This window comes from Nomascus leucogenys, chromosome 9 (assembly GCF_006542625.1).
Source record: "Nomascus leucogenys isolate Asia chromosome 9, Asia_NLE_v1, whole genome shotgun sequence".
Lineage (NCBI taxonomy): Eukaryota > Metazoa > Chordata > Mammalia > Primates > Hylobatidae > Nomascus > Nomascus leucogenys.
Genome location: NC_044389.1, coordinates 11162564 through 11179083, shown reverse-complemented (window position 1 = coordinate 11179083; position 16520 = coordinate 11162564). Strand labels below are relative to the sequence as shown.

The 16520-nt window shown below is 43.2% G+C and overlaps 1 protein-coding gene and 1 pseudogene across 2 annotated transcripts; both read left to right on the top strand.

Moving 5' to 3' along the window:
- Positions 1–3079: 3079 nt before the first annotated feature.
- On the top strand, positions 3080–3440 carry LOC100588520 (annotated as a pseudogene). The gene has a single exon (XR_001114609.2). The product of XR_001114609.2 is annotated as an ATP synthase subunit epsilon, mitochondrial pseudogene (transcript).
- Positions 3441–10944: 7504 nt separating this feature from the next.
- Positions 10945–12777, top strand: LOC115836625 (fibril-forming collagen alpha chain-like). The gene has a single exon (XM_030818415.1). The coding sequence runs from the start codon at positions 11719–11721 to the stop codon at positions 12394–12396; it is 678 nt and encodes a 225-aa protein (XP_030674275.1). The 5' UTR covers positions 10945–11718; the 3' UTR covers positions 12397–12777.
- The last annotated feature ends 3743 nt before the right edge of the window (positions 12778–16520 follow it).

The following is a 16520-nucleotide window of genomic DNA, read 5'->3' as shown; positions in this document are numbered from 1 at the left end:
GGATAACTGGAATCCAGGAGTTTGAGGCCATAGTGAGCTATGATCACACCACTACACTTCAGCCTGGGCAACATAGGGAGAACCTGTCTCAAAAAAAGAAAAGAAAAGAAAGAAAGAAAGAAACCTTCTGGAAACTGTAGCTTTTAGCATTCCAGTTAATTCTATACAGGGGAGAATATAGATGGAGTTAGAAATGGATGATAAGGGCCAATTAACAGCGTGTAGTGCATTTCTGAATCCCTAGCCCTAACACAAGCTCTGATAAGTAGAAAGTCTGATAGGCCTATTGAATGAATTGATGAATGTACAAATTAATTTGTTATCCATCAGGCAGTGTAGCATGCATTTATAGTCCCCTCCTATGCTAGATGCTAGGAAGACAAAGGTGAATAAATGGTATTTCCAAAAAGCAAAATCCAGGGGTAGAGCTGAGTTGTGAGAGGAGTGGGATACAAGTATGAATTTTGTAAGATTCTCAGTGTTATCTGTGGAGCCCTTATCTTTCACTCTCTCACGACAGTAAATAGGCAAATACAGAATCCATTTCAGATGTTAACCTCTTCAACATGTTTTGCAAATGTAAGTTGTTTCTCCCGGAAATAATAAGGCTGGTTTTCCAAGGTCAGCCCTATAGCTGAGTCAAGAAAGCATTCCTAAAGCATATGTAAAGAAAAGAACTCAGACACAGTCTACATGCTTGAGAACAGACACAACTAAGACCATCCTGACAGGTAAATTCTATGGCTTCCCCTTGCTGTTCACACATACTATTTATTTCTCCCAGCTATTACTTAAAGCACCACATAGCTCTCAATCCTCAGTGATGAGAAAAAGTGGGATAGAGACCAGAAATAGGAACTCGAGAGTCCAGTTTTCTTTACTTAGGCCAGCAATTAACTTGTAAAGGCTGTTACAATCTCATTTTCAGCTGTATTAGTTTTGCCATTTACAAAATACAGGCATTATGTAAATAACCAAACAATGCTGATAAAGTGCTGAGTCCTCATCACTACGGTTATCCCTGTCTGCTCTGCACTAAATCTAAGACAGGATTTGTGTAATTATAGGGTGTGTTCCCCTTGCTAAGCATATCTCCCACACAATCCATTTAGCCACTCATAAACAAAAGACTAGGATTTTTTTAAAAAAAGAAATTAGTTGATCTTACTAGGGTTAGTGGAATGTTTTTTATTTGTTTCCATTCTTATTGTTGAGATTTTGTGCTTTTTCAAAGAGTTGCTTATAGTTTAAAAAAAAAAAAAGACTAGACAAAGCTACAACCAAGCATTAATAGTAGTAGTGAACTCTGGGGAGTGGAACTGGCTGTTCCTTTTATTTTACTTTATGTGCTGCATTGTTTGTATTTTTCACAATGGGAATGTATTGATTTTAAAATTAAAAATAAACTTTGTGGTCTGGCGCGGTGGCTCACGCCTGTAATCCCAGCACTTTGGGAGGCCGAGGCGGGTGGATCACGAGGTCAGGAGATTGAGACCATCCTGGCTAACACGGTGAAACCCCGTCTCTACTAAAAAATACAAAAAATTAGCCGTGCACGGTGGCAGGTGCCTGTAGTCCCAGCTACTTGGGAGGCTGAGACAGGAAAATGGCGTGAACCTGGGAGGCAGAGCTTGCAGTGAGTGGAGATCGCGCCACTGCACTCCAGCCTGGGCGACAGAGTGAGACTCCATCTCAAAAATAAATAAATAAATAAAAAACAAACTTTGTAAATATTACCAATGATTAACTTTGAGTAGAGTGATTACAGATTTTTTTTATTATTTGAATATTTATATTGAGAAAAATAAGCATTATTTAAAAGAACATCGACTACATTGTTGTCACTTTTCCTGCAGAAAGCGCAACAAGTGTATCAAGTTACAAGTAGGTCTTGCTCTCAGAAGTCTGTGAACCCTTCTTCACCTCATTAATCATTGGCTGACCTATAGAGACTCAGCAACCAGAAATAAAGGCATGAGGTCAAACTGCACAGGGCTTGGGAAGGCTGTCTGACTTCAGATCCTTCAGGACCTCAGACCTCACGGTTCAAGGTCAGACTGACTGGGAAGGGAGTGGGAGTTTTCCTGGGGCGTGAAGTGTGGACACCATCAGAACCAGGCTGAGGAATACCAGGTACTGCAGAGCAAGTGGCCGTTGTTAAGGGATTCTTTATATGGTGTGATTCCTTATTGTGGTTTTCTGTTTGCTTTCACTCCATTAACTTGTGTGAGCTGCTTATTATTTACCAAGCACTCTGCTCATGCCTGGTGGGGGATAGAAAGAGGCAAAATACAGGATCCCAGCCCCCAAGAAGTCTCTCATCAAAAGTAAATATTAGACAGGTAGAAAAGATAAATTATAACACAGCAAGACAAGTGATATAACACAGGTTTATTCCTCTCAAGGAATGCAGAGGAAGGAGAAATCAAGCCTGAAGGATTCAGTGAGTCTTAGCAGAGTTTCTCTGGCAGTAGGCAGCCTGGAGGAAGGTGGCTGGGAGAGGGAGTTTCAGGTCCAGAGAACACCTGGGGCGAAGATGCAGAAGCAAGAAAGAGCACAAAGAAGGCACCCACGCCTAATCCCTGTGTTCCTTTTGAATTGCTGCTGTCAAATTACCACAAATGCTGTGGCTTAAAGTGACACAGGGAGATTTGACCACAGAATGTGGCTATGTGATGACGAAGGGAGCAAGAGACTGCGGTGATGGATGGGAGGGAAGGCCATGAGCCAGGGTGTGCAGGCAGCCTTTAGAAGTTGGAAAGGGTAGCCGAGCATGGTGGCTCACGCCTATAATCCCAGCACTTTGGGAGGCCGAGGTGGGTGGATCACCTGAGGTAAGGAGTTCGAGACCAGCCAGGCCAACATGGTGAAACCCTGTCTCTTCTAAAAATACAAAAAAAAAATTATCTGGGCGTGGTGGTACATGCCTGTAATCCCAGCTACTTGGGAGACTGACGCAAGAGAATTGCTTGAACCCGGGAGGTGGAGGGTGCAGTGAGCCAAGATCACATCACTGCACTCCAGCCTGGGCAACAAGAGTGAAACTCTGTCTGAAAAAAAAAAAAAAAATAGGGACATTGCCGGCGTCTTGGCGATTTGGCCCAATGCTCTCTGCTTTCGCTACAGCATGGTGGCCTACTGGAGACAGGCTGGACTCAGCTACATCCGATACTCCCAGATCTGTGCAAAAACAATGAGAGATGCACTGAAGACAGAATTCAAAGCAAATGCTGAGAAGACTTCTGGCAGCAACGTAAAAATTGTGAAAGTAAACAAGGAATAATCTACCCTGACTAAAGCTTGAAATGCTACATTTCCAAGGTGAAGATGTGTGGGCACATGTTATGGCAGATTGAAAAGGATCTCATTTCATGGGGGAAAAAAATCCTGTCTTGTTCATAAATTGACAGTGTCAATAAATTGAAATATGGTTCACTGTTTAAAAAAAAAAAAAGGTTGGAAAGTGCAAGGCAAGGAAATGGATTCTCTCCCAGAAACCTCCAGAAGGAACCAGCCCTACCAACACCTTGATTTTAGACTCCTGGCCTCCAGAACCGTAAGAGAATAAACCTTGTCATTTTAAGCCATGAAGGTATTAAAATAGTTGTGATTTGAGGTGATTTGTTAAATGATAATGGATAATAGGAACAGAGTTTGGTGCCTGGAAATAAGGTACTGCTTAAACACCTAAAACATAACTATGACATTTAATTAGCCAATACTAAAACATGTCATTTGAGGACTGAGTGGCAGGAAGAAGCCAGATAGGCATTGGGGTAAGCTGATAGCGAGTATTTGAATAAAGTGAGAAAAATAGTATTTGAAGCTGGAGAAAATAAAATATTTATTATATATTGGCAGAAAATTTGGCAACACTGTCATCTGAGATAATATGGAAAACAGGAAGCGTACTTAATAAGCTCAAGTAGTCCAGCTAAGGAGATTTCTGGGCAAGGTACTAAAGGTGCTACCAGCTTCTTATAGCTGCCTATGTAAAATCTGAAATGATGAAGATGAAATAAAGAAAAATGATGTTCAGCTTTCAAGTCAAATTAAGAGGACACATAGAGGGCTTTCAGCTGAATTTATCCAGCAGGAGATTCTCAAGGCAAGAAAAGACCTCTAGGGAAGATCAAATCTAGGACACAGTCAAGAAAATGTGTTCTCAGAATAAAAATGAAGACAAACATGTGACTTTAAAGCTCCTTGTTGAGATTTAAAAAAGGTATAAGGTGGTCCTTTGTAGACTCTTTCAAGCAGACAAAAGGCCTCCTAAGGATTCTTGTGGGCATTGTTGCACTATAGCTTCATGGGGAGCTCAAGGTAGAGAAGAGCTTATCACAAAGAGATTTGTGGGTGTAACCCTTATCTAATGGAATGGAGTTTATAAACTGATACATAAGAAACCCACAAAGATGTTAAAGGAATTATATCAGCTTTGTTCGAAAGGAACAGATAGTACAAAATAAAATAAGGCTCCCCAGACTTCTAGTCAGAAAGCAGGCTGAAACTGCACAGGCTACTTTTTGTTTTTGTTTGTTTGTTTGTTTGTTTGTTTTGAGACGGAGTCTCGCTCTGTCGCCCAGGCTGGAGTGCAGTGGCACAATCTTGGCTCACTGCAATGTCCGCCTCCCAGGTTCAAGCAATTCTCTGCCTCAGCCTCCTGAGTAGCTGGGATTACAGGCACCTGCCACCACGCCCGGCTAATTTTTGTATTTTTAGTAGAGATGGGGTTTCACCATCTTGGCCAGGCTGGCCTTGAACTCCTGACCTCATGATCCACCTGCCTCAGCCTCCCAAAGTGCTGGGATTACAGGCATGAGCCACCGTGCCCAGCCACACACAGGCTGCTTTTTATGGAAAAGAAGGGATAACTCAGAAAATGGGAATAAAGACCTACAAAGCAGAGGAAAAATTTCCAGAGAGTACTTTGCAACAAGCAGGACTGGGCCCTAATCAATACATGGGCAACATATGCTCAGATGGGTTTCAGAATTAACATAAACCAATGATTGTTACATGTTTCCATTTCCATACTTGAGAACAAGAGTATTTATACACATTATCCTATACCTATATCACTTTGTGTTGGGTTTATTTGCGGGAAGAGTAGCAGAAAACCTTATTTCATATGTTTTCAGATCAGGAGGAACCATATTCAAGCAACTTAACTGAAGGAGCCTAATCTGCACCTGGACCTGATTTATATCATGAGACCCTGTACCTTGAGCATAAGCCCGGTGCTTTAATGAGTTGAAACTTTGGGAGGAAAGAGCTTGGATGTGGAAGAATGTAAATAATTTGTGCACATGAGGCAAACTGGAAGTTTGAAACATGGCTGCAAATTTTTTTATATTCCTCCCAGGGAGTGGTGGATTTGTGTCCCACTCTCAAACCTGGGAGGGCCTGTCACTTCTTCAATCAACTGAAAATGGTGGTGGAAGTGACACCATGTGATTTCTGAAGCTAGGTCAGAATAGTACATATAGCTTCCATCCTGCCTACAGGGAACACTGACTCTCAGAGCTCTGAACCACTAATGTTAGAAGTCACAACCCTATGGAACCCAAGCCAAACGAAGAGGAACTCTGGTTAACAACCCAAAGTAAGCTCAAATTTCAACTTTGTTTTAGCTCAGATACCAGTAAAGAAACCTCTAGGTGATTTCAGCCCCAGCCATTCAATTCTTCCTAACTGAGGCTCCAGACACTGTAGCATGGAGACAAGTCATTCTTACATATCATATCTGAATTCTTGTCCCACAGAATCCATGAACATAATGAGATAGTTGTTGTGTGACATTAAGTTTGAAGTTGTTTGTTGTTTGACAGTAATAACAGGAACACTGCTATATTAGTTTCCTGTGGCTGCTGTAACAAATTATCACAAACTTGGTGGTTTAACACAACAGAAGTTTACTCTCTTACAGTTCTGGAGGCCAGAAGTCCAAAATTGTTATCACTGGGCCAAAATCAAGGTGTTAGCCGGGCCACACCCCCCTGGAGACTGTTGGGGAATACCCCTTCCTTGCTTCTTCCAGCTTCTAGTGGCTGCTGACATTGACTTGTGTCAAAGCCAATATCTACAAATTTCTCTCTATTCCTTCTTCACATTGCTTTCTCATGTAGTGTGTGTGTGCATGTCTGTGTGTATGTGTGTGTGTGTGTGCATAAGATGAGACAGGGTGGAGGGAATCTCTTCTGTTTCTCTCTCTCTCTATATATATATATATATATATATATATATATTTATTTTTTTGAGACGGAGTTTCACTCTTGTTGCCCAACTAGGAGTGCAATGGCATGATCTCGGCTCACTGAAACCTCCACCTCCTAGGTTCCAGGGATTCTCCTATCTCAGCCTCCCAAGTAGCTGGGACTATAAGTGCACGCCACCATGCCCAGCTAATTTTTGTATTTTTAGTAGAAATGGGGATTCACCATGTTGGCCAGGCTGGTCTGGAACTCCTGACCTCAGACGATCCACCCACCTTGGCCTCCCAAAGTGCTGGGATTACAGGCGTGAGCGGCCTTCCGTTTCTCTCTTATTATGACATTTGCAACGGCATTTAGGGCCCACATGAACAGTCCAGGATAACCTTTCCATCTCCATATCCTTTTTTTTTCTTTTTCCTAGACAGAGTCTTGCCCTGTCACCCAGGCTGGAGTGCAATGGCACAATCTCGGCTCACTGCAACCTCTGCGTCCAAGGCTCAAACGATCCTTTTGCTGCAGCCTCCCAAGTAGCTGGAACTACATGCGCCCACCACCATGCCTGGCAATTTTTTTGTATTTTTTATGGAGACAGGGTTTCACCGTGTTGCCCAGGCTGGTCTCAAACTCTTGAGTTCAAGCGATCCACCCTCCTCGGCCTCCCAAAGTGCTGAGATAAAAGGTGTGAGCCACCACACCCGGCCTCAAAATCCTTGATCATACCTGCAAAGACTCTTTTGAGTTGGATTTTGATTTTTTGTTTGTTTGCTTGCTTATTTTGTTTCTCATACAAAGTAATGTTCATAAGTTCTAGGAATTAGGACATGGATATCTTTTGGGGTGCCCTTTTCCAGCCTACTATCACTGCATAGTTGCAAAATATTACACTGTATATATTCTTTTGTATCTTGCCTTTTTAAATGTTTGAGCCAAAATAAGCATTCCCGTGCCATTACATACTCTGAAAACAGCAACTTTAATGGTTATGTAATATTCTACTGAGTGAATGTAACATAAGTTAGTTATCCAAAACCTTAATTTTTTTTTCTTCTTTTAACTTTTATTTTAGGTTCAGAGGATACATGTTCAGGTTTGCTACGTGAGTAAGTTACATGTTGCTGGGGTTTGGTGTACAAATGATTTCATCACCCAGGCAGCAGTGAGCATAGTACCCAATGGATAGGTTCTGTTTTGTTTTGGAGACAGGATCTCGCTCTGTCGCCCAGGCTAAAGTGATGATCTTGGCTCACCGCAACCTCCGTTCAAATGATTCTCATGCCTCAGCCTCCTGGGTAGCTAGGATTACAAGTATGCCCCACCATACCTGGCTAATTTTTGTATTTGAGACCAGCCTCAAACTCCTGACCTCAAGTGATCCACCCACCTCGGCCTCCCAAAGTGCTGGGATTATAGGCATGAGCCACCGAGCCTAGCCCCAGTGGGTGGTTTTTGATCCTCACCCTTCTCCCACACTCCACCCTCAAGGAAGCCCTGATGTGTATTGTTCCACTCTTTGTAGCCATGTGTACTCAATGTTTAGCTTCCACTTATAAGTGAAAACATACAGTATTTAATTTTCTTTTCCTGGTCTCTGGCTGTATCTGTGTTGTTGCAAAGGACATGATTTCATTCTTTTTTATGCCCGTGTAGCGTTCCATGGTGTATATGTACCGTATTTCCTTTATCCAGTCTACCATTGATGGACATCTAGGTTGATTCCATGTCTTTGCCATTGTGAATAGTGCTGCAGTAAACATACATGTGTATTTGTGTTTTTGGGAGAATGGTATATTCCTTTGGGTATATACCCAGTAATAGGATTGCTGATTCAGGTGGTAGTTCTAAGTTCTTTGAAAATCTCCAAACTGCTTTCCATAATGACTGAACTAAACATTCCCACCAGCAGTGTATAAACATTCTCTTTACAACTTCGCTACCTCTTATTTTTTGACTTTTTAATAATAGCCATTCTGATTAGTGTGAGATGATATCTCACTGTGATCCAAAACCTTAACGTTGGACACTTTATTTCCAACTCCCTATTTTCTTAGTATTTCCTGAGACTAGATTCTAGATATGGAACGTAGTGAGTGTGAGCAGTTTACGACTTGCGACTCTATTGCTAGATTGCCATTTAGAAATGCATATTAATGTATTATTTTATTATTCCTGTGGGGTGCCTGTTTCATCATATCCTTGCCAGCATTGAGTACTGGATTTTTTAGTTTTGGTTATTATTTGCCCTTTTTTTTTTTTTTTTTTGAGACGGGGTCTCACACTGTTTCCCAGGTTGGAATGCAATGGCGTGATCTCAGCTCACCGCAACCTCCACCTCCCAGATTCATGCCATTCTCCTGCCTCAGCCTCCAGAGTAGCTGGGATTACAGGCGTACACCACCACACTCAGCTACTTTTTTGTGTTTCATTATGTTGGCCAGACTAGTCTCGAACTCCTGACCTTGTGATCCACCCGCCTTGGCCTCCCAAAGTGCTGGGATTACAGGCATAAGCCACTGCACCCGGCCTTGCCAATATTTCTTTAGAAGTCTGTTTTCTTCTCATTCTGTACTGGATTCTTTATAGGTTAGCAATTTTCTGGCATTTTTGTGCAAATACTTTTTCATCATTTTGTTATTTGTTTTTAAATTTCAGATATGATGTCCTTAATCACTATCTACTGTTTTCTTTGTCACTTCTCACTCTACCTTTATACTTATAAAGTCTGCACTTTTTTTTTTTTTTTTTTTGGATGGAGTTTTGCTATGTCACCCAGGCTGGAGTACAGTGGTGTGATCTCAGCTCACTGCAACCTCTGCCTCCCGAGTTCAAGTGATTCGCCTGCCTCAGCCTCCCAAAGTGCAGGGATTACAGGCATGAGCGGCCGCGCCTGGCCCAAAGTCTACACTATTCAGAGAGCAGACTCAATAATGCTTGAAATAGCATGGTGTTTGATGTCAGAAAGGCCTAGATTAGAATCTATCTCATAGAAATGAATACTGGTTGTTTTAAACCTTAAATAAAATAATTTAAGTTTAAAAATCAAGCATGAAGGCTGGGATATGCAAGTACTCACTCCATTTCTTTTGGTTCTGTTTACTAGAAAAGAAAAATCGTCGAAGACAAAATGTGAATGCCCAATAAACATGAAATATGCTCAACCTGCTTAATAATTTCAGAATGAAAAATTAAATTGGTTACCATTTTCTGTCCATCAGATTGGCAAACATTTAAGAGATAATGTCTAGGGCAAAGAGGATATGAAGAAGGAGAAACTCACTCAAGGGGACTGTGAATTGTGTGACTTGCTAAAGTTTTTTGGAAAGCAATGGCTATCTTTACTAGAGTTTTAAAATGTACATATTTTTTGACCTACCATTTCAAATTTAAGAAATCTATCCTTTAAATATACAAAACTACAAAAGGGTATATGTTAAAAGTTTACCTTTGTATGGTTTGTAAGAGCAAAACAATGACAACAACTTAAATATTCATCTGTAAGGAAATCGTTAAATAAATGATTTTAAATTTTTTCCCACTAGAATTAAGTTTCCCAAGAATAGGGATTTTTAACGGTGACGATTACTGCTGTTTTCCCAGCACTTAGAACATAGTAAATATTCCAAAGAAATGACTGAATAGATAAAATTATATCTTTATTTACATAATGCAATAGACATTTTAAAAATTGATGTGATTATGTGTAATGACCTGGGGAAATGTCCATGATATATTATTAAATAATAAAAGCAAGTCACAAAGTAAAGTGTGACTTCATTTTTGTTGTTGTTTTTTAAAGGACAGAAAAGAAAGAACAAGATTTTAAACGTAATACGTATTTGTGTAAGCACAGAAAAATTCTCGAAATTACATCCAACAGAGTGTTAACATTGTTAACAGAGGGATGGAATTGAAAGGATGGAGGAGAGGTTACTTTTTTCTTTTCACATTTCTGCGTTGTTTAACCTTCTTGGAAGGAATTGTTTGTGCAAGCCCTTAGCTCAAACCAAACTAGACTTTGCCATGGGAAAGTCAGTAGGCTCGAATTCGCACACACATCAGGGAACAGTGACCTTGATACTGTTACGTATTCTTTGTACAATATTGGTTTGTTGCCTTTTTTAAACTATCTGTTGAACACTGGTAAATTTTGCTCCCCGCCTCTCGGTAAGTCGCTCGGCCTGTTCTTTCCAGCAGGTATTTCTCCTGCAGAACCGGCTGGCTGGCCCCCGCCCTTATCTCTGGACTGCTTGGGAACCAGCGCGGCTTCTGTGTGGCAGCTACTGTGTGCACGCTCGACCTTTGCCACCCTCCGCGCTGATGGGAACTGGAGGAGGATGTGGTTTAGACACACACAATGTGGCCCAAGAGTCCTTGTTTCCTGAATATACCCCAAAGTACAAGTCCCATCTCCAGTTTTGAAAGAATTCCCCGAGAAACGGGGCTTGAGTGGAGTGGGTGGAGGTGAGAGGGGAAGATGAAGTGTTGGAGAAGCCCGGAGCATGGGGCCTCTATTAATATTAACTTTTATTAAGAGTTGGCCTTTCTTTCCCCGGGGCTTCACAAAGCAGGAAGTCAAGGGCAGTGGAACAGGGAAGGGAACTGGCAGGAAGAGAAGACCTTGAGTAAATTATTTAGCTGTGACACGAGATTAAGAGTGATCCCACCCTCCTCCCTGCCCCACACACCCTAAAGTGAGCCCAGGTTGGGGAGCAGCGCTCCAGCCGCCACTAATCATGGAAGCCCAGAGGCGAAATCAGCTTCCCGGGGACCCAGAAAATTGCTGGAGTCTGGCGAGGGGCAAATCAGGAAGTGTCTTTGTCGGAGATGAGATGGAACCCGGCTTTGGGGCGCAACCGGGCTCTGGGGGAGACCGCGTTTGTCCAGGTGGCAGGCCGCGCCTTCTGATGGCTGTGAAGAGAAGGAGCGGGGGTTTTAAGAGGCACAGCGCCGCCGGGAGAGTGGAAAGGAGTAGATTCGCTCGCGCCTGCTATGCGAGGCGACTCCCCGCGAGACCCATCCGCAGCCCCGCGCCCTTGGCCAGGAGGCCCGGAAAGCCACCGAGGCGGCCGAAAGGGGCCGCGGGGCACCCCTCGGCCCCTCCTGCGGCGGCTCCGGCTGCCCCTGCTCAGCCTCCCGCTCCCCGCCCCGAGTCCCAGCTCACAGATTGGCCGCAGGGCTAGGGACAGAGGCCGCGGGGTCCCGGCCGTTCCGCCCGCTCAGCCGGAGCAGCAGCGCCGCCTGCCGGGGGCCTCGCGCAAGCGAGACAGGCCAGACGCCGGAGGCCGCGGGCGGCGGCAGCTTTAAGAGGCCGAACACACCAGCGCTCCCGTTCCGCCTTTTGAAAATCAAATCCCTTGGGCCTGGTGCCACCATCGCCAGCCCAGGTCGTCCAGCTACAACAGGTCGAAGGCCAGTGCTCCGGGCCTTCTTCACCGAGTGGCTTCGGCGCTTGCGGCCTAGGCTCCCCGCACCTCCGCGCCGTAGTTGCGCGCGCCTTTTGAAAAGCATGGCGTCTTCAAGTATAAGGACAAAAACAACCGCGGACATCACACCATTCCAAAGAAGAAAAAGAAAGTGCCCGGAATCTCAGGGCGCGACTTCCGCGGCGACGGGCGGCGGCAGAGAGGCGCTCACAGGGCTTCCTACCCGGCAGGAGGCCGCGGCGCCAGGACGTCACCTGCCGTCACCGCGCGCCACCCCTCGGGAGACGCCGCGAATCTTTCCAGGGAATCCCGGGCAGCGGCAGAGACCCAGGAAGGACCGGCAGCCGGCCGAGACCGGCCGCCTTGGGCGAGAGCAGCGGGACACCAGCCCCCGGGCGCCCGCTGGGAGCGCGGGGAAGCTCTGGGCTCAGGGAAGCTGCGCTCCCAGTGGCTCTGGGGGAGGGTCAGGGAGCCCGGGCCCCGCGGCGGCCGGGAGTGAAGGCGACTGGTCCGCGCCGGCCGCAGGGGAAGGGGCGCGTCGCCGCCGCCTGAGCTCTATTTGCTCTAATGGCTGGGATAGATCCGCGGAGATACTTGAATACCAGGCCGAACGCTTCCCCAAGGCGTGTTGTAGACAAAGGGCCCATTTGAGCAAGAACAAAGAACAAATTTCATCCATTTTTCTGTCTAAAACATTCAAAGACTCAAATCTAGACAATAGTTTCTCTGAGATAGAAGTGTTGGGGGGTGGGTGGGAATAAACTAAAAGTTGGGGTGAAGAGCTTGTTTCTTGTCTATTTTGTCTGACTATAGATTTGCAAAAGGAGCACCCTACTTTACTCAGTAATACCAAGCCCTCCTAGAAACTTACCCACTCAACAGCTTCACATGGCATGATCATTTGATGAATCGCTTTTTAGTTTCCCATTCTGGACAAATATCCACCCAAAAGAACCAATCATAACACTGGATGTATTAATACATGTCAAGACTCTCACTTCTCTGTAGAAATGAGAAATAAATGTCGATTGTTGGTTTTCTGTAGACTTGTGATCACGCCCAAGAACTGTCATTTTCCAGTTACCAGAATCTGAATCATTGTCTAATGTGCCATGTATATAACAATATATCACTGACAGCGATCTAAAAGCGTAAAGATGTTTATGTAAAATTCATAGATTTGATGAAAATAATAAGAATGAATGAAAATAAATACAAGAATCTGGATTTCTAAAATATGCATTATTTTTAATAAAGTGGTCCAAGGGAAAAATAATGTTTTAATTTTTTATGTGCAGATTCCAAACAAGCATTCTTTCTTTTTGTTCTTCCTGCACTCTCCTACATTTCTATATTGTTACTAGACAGTGATCTCTGGTTCTGACTTATTTATGTCTTTTTTCTATTTGTTTCTGGCAATGCACCTAATAAGAAATACACATAGCAATATTCTTGCTGTTGTTATTCACAACCACTGAGAAAAAAAAAGCAGCAACAAGTAGGAATAAAAGAAGTCTCAGCCACAGAATGGCAAGAAACGTTATATGTTTTTTAGGGCCACACTTTGCACCTCGTTTTAGAGACAGGTTACTACTTATCAGCTTACTGACCTTGGGAAGACCCCAACCTCTGAGCTACCACTTCCTCATCTGTAACCTGGGGATCCAGTGAAGTAATGTAAGACAATGTAGCATTGTACGCTTATGACTAGACCCCAGTCATGACATGAGCTGCTTCTGTCTAGAAAATAGAGGGCTGGCAGGGCGCGTTGGCACACGCCTGTAATCTCAGCACTTTGGGAGGCCGAGGCGGGCGGATCACGAGGTCAGGAGTTCAAGACCAGCTTGGCCGACATGGTGAAACCCTGTCTCTACTAAAAATACAAAATTAGCTGTGTGTGGTGGTGCGTGCCTGTAATCCCAGCTACTCAGGAGGCTGAGCCAGGAGAATCGCTTGAACCTAGGAGGAGGAGATTGCAGTGAGTCAAGATCGCATCACTGCGCTCCAGCCTGGAGCCACAACGAGACTCCATCTAAAAAAAAAAAAAGAAAAAAAGAAAAGAAAAATGAAAGAAAAGAAAAGAGAGGGCCAGGTGAAGTGAAGACTGAAAACAGAATCTAGTTCTGTTAAATTTTGCTGTAGCTGTTGTTTTTTAAATATTAGCTACACAGAGTGAAAGAACAATACCCTAAGTGTATTTCGTGAGTAGGAAACAGAGCCTGCCCTGGTCGTTTTTAACAACTCCTAATCTGTAGTTTAGGTATATAATCCTTGTTCTTGATTCTACTAATTATCAATAAGTTAAAATTATTTAAGTGCCACATAACAAGCCATCATAAGTTTGTATTACAATGACTTTAGCGCTGCATTGTTCCTTGTTTGCTTCCCTGAGGTTGGAGAGGAACTTATCAACTACCACTTGCATAAAACCTATTATCATCATACTACAGATACTAAGTTTGAGATAGCAGACTGTAATCCTGAAAGTTCTGAGATAACACATGAGCAATTAGGAAAAAATTCCTTTTTAGTTTTGAAGTTTAAACTCCAATATGAAAGTGCATAAACTGCCTGGGGTTTTTACTTACCAATAAAATATTGGACACATAAACCCAGTACATAATATAAATATTATTTTTAAGTAAATGGGCGTGTGAAGGGATGGTTTGGTAATCATTTCATCTCAGGGAAGTCTTTTTCATGGATCAAAACTGGTTGTGTTGTGGTTTATGGATTAGATCTCTAGCACAGAATCACCAGGATCCTGCTTTACCGGTCATTTAACTTTGGGGCTCTGGCAACCTTGTTGATATTATCTATATCTGCTGTAGTTAATGACAAATTCCAATTGGGAAAAGCTGTTGTTAAAACAAATGTAATGTTTGGGCACTAGAGATGCAGGAGCCAAAAGGTCACCTAAGTGCTGTCCCCACCTTCTCTGGACTGATTCCTCCAGGAAGAATGTCAAGGTAAATGTTGGTATAATCTCTGGAACTCACAGAGTCTACTTTCTTTATTTGGAATTTGAGAGGTTTTTTTTTTCTAAATCTAATGTCATAACCTTCTAGAAAGTCATGATATTTTTTATATATATGTCTATATGTGTGTAAATATGTATAAAATATGTCTACCTTTATTTATATATGTATTCCTCTGATTTGTAGCTAAATATAAAATATCTCCATCTTTATTTATATATATGTATTCCTCTGATTTGTAGCTAAAGAAAGAAGACAGCAGGTGAGGCCGGGCGCGGTGGCTCACACCTGTAATCCCAGCACTTTGGGAGGGCGAGGCTGGTGGATCACGAGATCAGGAGATCGAGACTATCCTGGCTAACACGGTGAAACCTCGTCTCCATTAAAAAATACAAAAAATTAGCTGGGCATGGTGGCGGGTGCCTGTAGTCCCAGCTATTCAGGAGGCTGAAGCAGGAGGATGGCATGAAACCGGGAGGCGGAGCTTGCAGTCAGCCAGGATCGCCACTGCACTCTAGCCCAGGCGACAGAGCGAGACTCTGTCTCAAAAAAAAAAAAGAAGACAGCAGGTGATTCTTTTGGCCCAGTGTCACACAGCTAGCCCCACAGCCGTCTCTAAAACCTGCTTGGTTTGTTAAAATCATAGTGCACCCACTCCAAGAAGAGCAGGAAGCAAAAGGAAAAAGGCAAAGGAAAATTGACTGAATGTAGGAGTCGTGGGGTTGAAAATTTGTGCAGTCTAAGTGTGATTAAGAAGATAAGTTAAATGTTTATCTTAAATATTTACAAATTAATCTACATTACTCAGATATGAATGTTTTTGTTATACTCTAAAACAAAACCAATTTAATGCAAGATCTGCTGCTGTAATTTTACTGTAAGGGAGAATTCTGGAGATGAGAGTAAAACACTTTTCTTAAAACAACATCTAAGGGTGAATCAGCCTTAGAGAATTTAAACCTCAGCAGCCTGAGGTACAGATTTAACATATTAAATCTGCACTCTTGGGGTGGCTCCTGAAGAGTACAGAATTAGTATTGAGGTGTTGAGGTAGAAATTATCTCAAAATAAAGAAACTTCTAATGCCATCTAGTTAGAGTATCTGCCTGTCTGCTCCTTTTGGGTTAAGAGTGTGCTGATGGCCAGGCGCAGTGGCTCACACCTGTAATCCCAGCACTTTGGGAGGCTGAGGTGGGCGGATCACCTGAGGTCAGAAGTTCAACACCAGCGTGGGTTAACATGGTGAAACCCCGTCTCTACTAAATATACACACAAAAAAAATTAGCCGGGCTTGGTGGCGGTCGCCTGTAATCCCAGCTACTCGGAAGGCTGAGGCAGGAGAATTGCCTGAACCTGAGAGGGGGAGGTTGCAGTGAGCCGAGATCGAGCCATTGCACTCCAGCCTGGGCAACAAGAGCGAAACTTCGTCTCAAAAAAAAAAAAAAAAAAAAGAGTGCGCTGATGGATCATTAGAAGGTTCTCAACTACATCCTCAACTAATATTTATTCTCCTAAGTGCAGCTAGAAACTAGATGTTCTAGTTGGGAACATGTCTTCTAGTAAATGAAAGGGCAAGTAAGCTATACAGATCAGCAACTTGTCGCCACATCTGAAATGCTACTTAGTGCCTTGCCACTCAAGATTTTATGCAGATGCTCAGGAAGTGGTAATCAAGGAACAACAGACTTCAGGCAATTTTGACAAAGTAAGCAAAGCTGAATGCATTAGAAAAAAAATTCTGGGAAAGGGTTATTCTATCATAATTTGAGAAATTATCTTACTCAAAAGCTCTTTGTAAGGACTCTCCAGCACTTTGCAGACTACAGTACAAGAAGCAGCTCGTATCATGAGTGGGGTCTAGTCATAAGCATACAATGCTACATTGGCTCCCCATTGGATCCCCATGT

Excerpts from the sequence above, each read along its gene's own strand:
- LOC115836625 (XM_030818415.1), top strand. The coding sequence starts at position 11,719 with ATGGCGTCTTCAAGTATAAGGACAAAAACAACCGCGGACATCACACCA.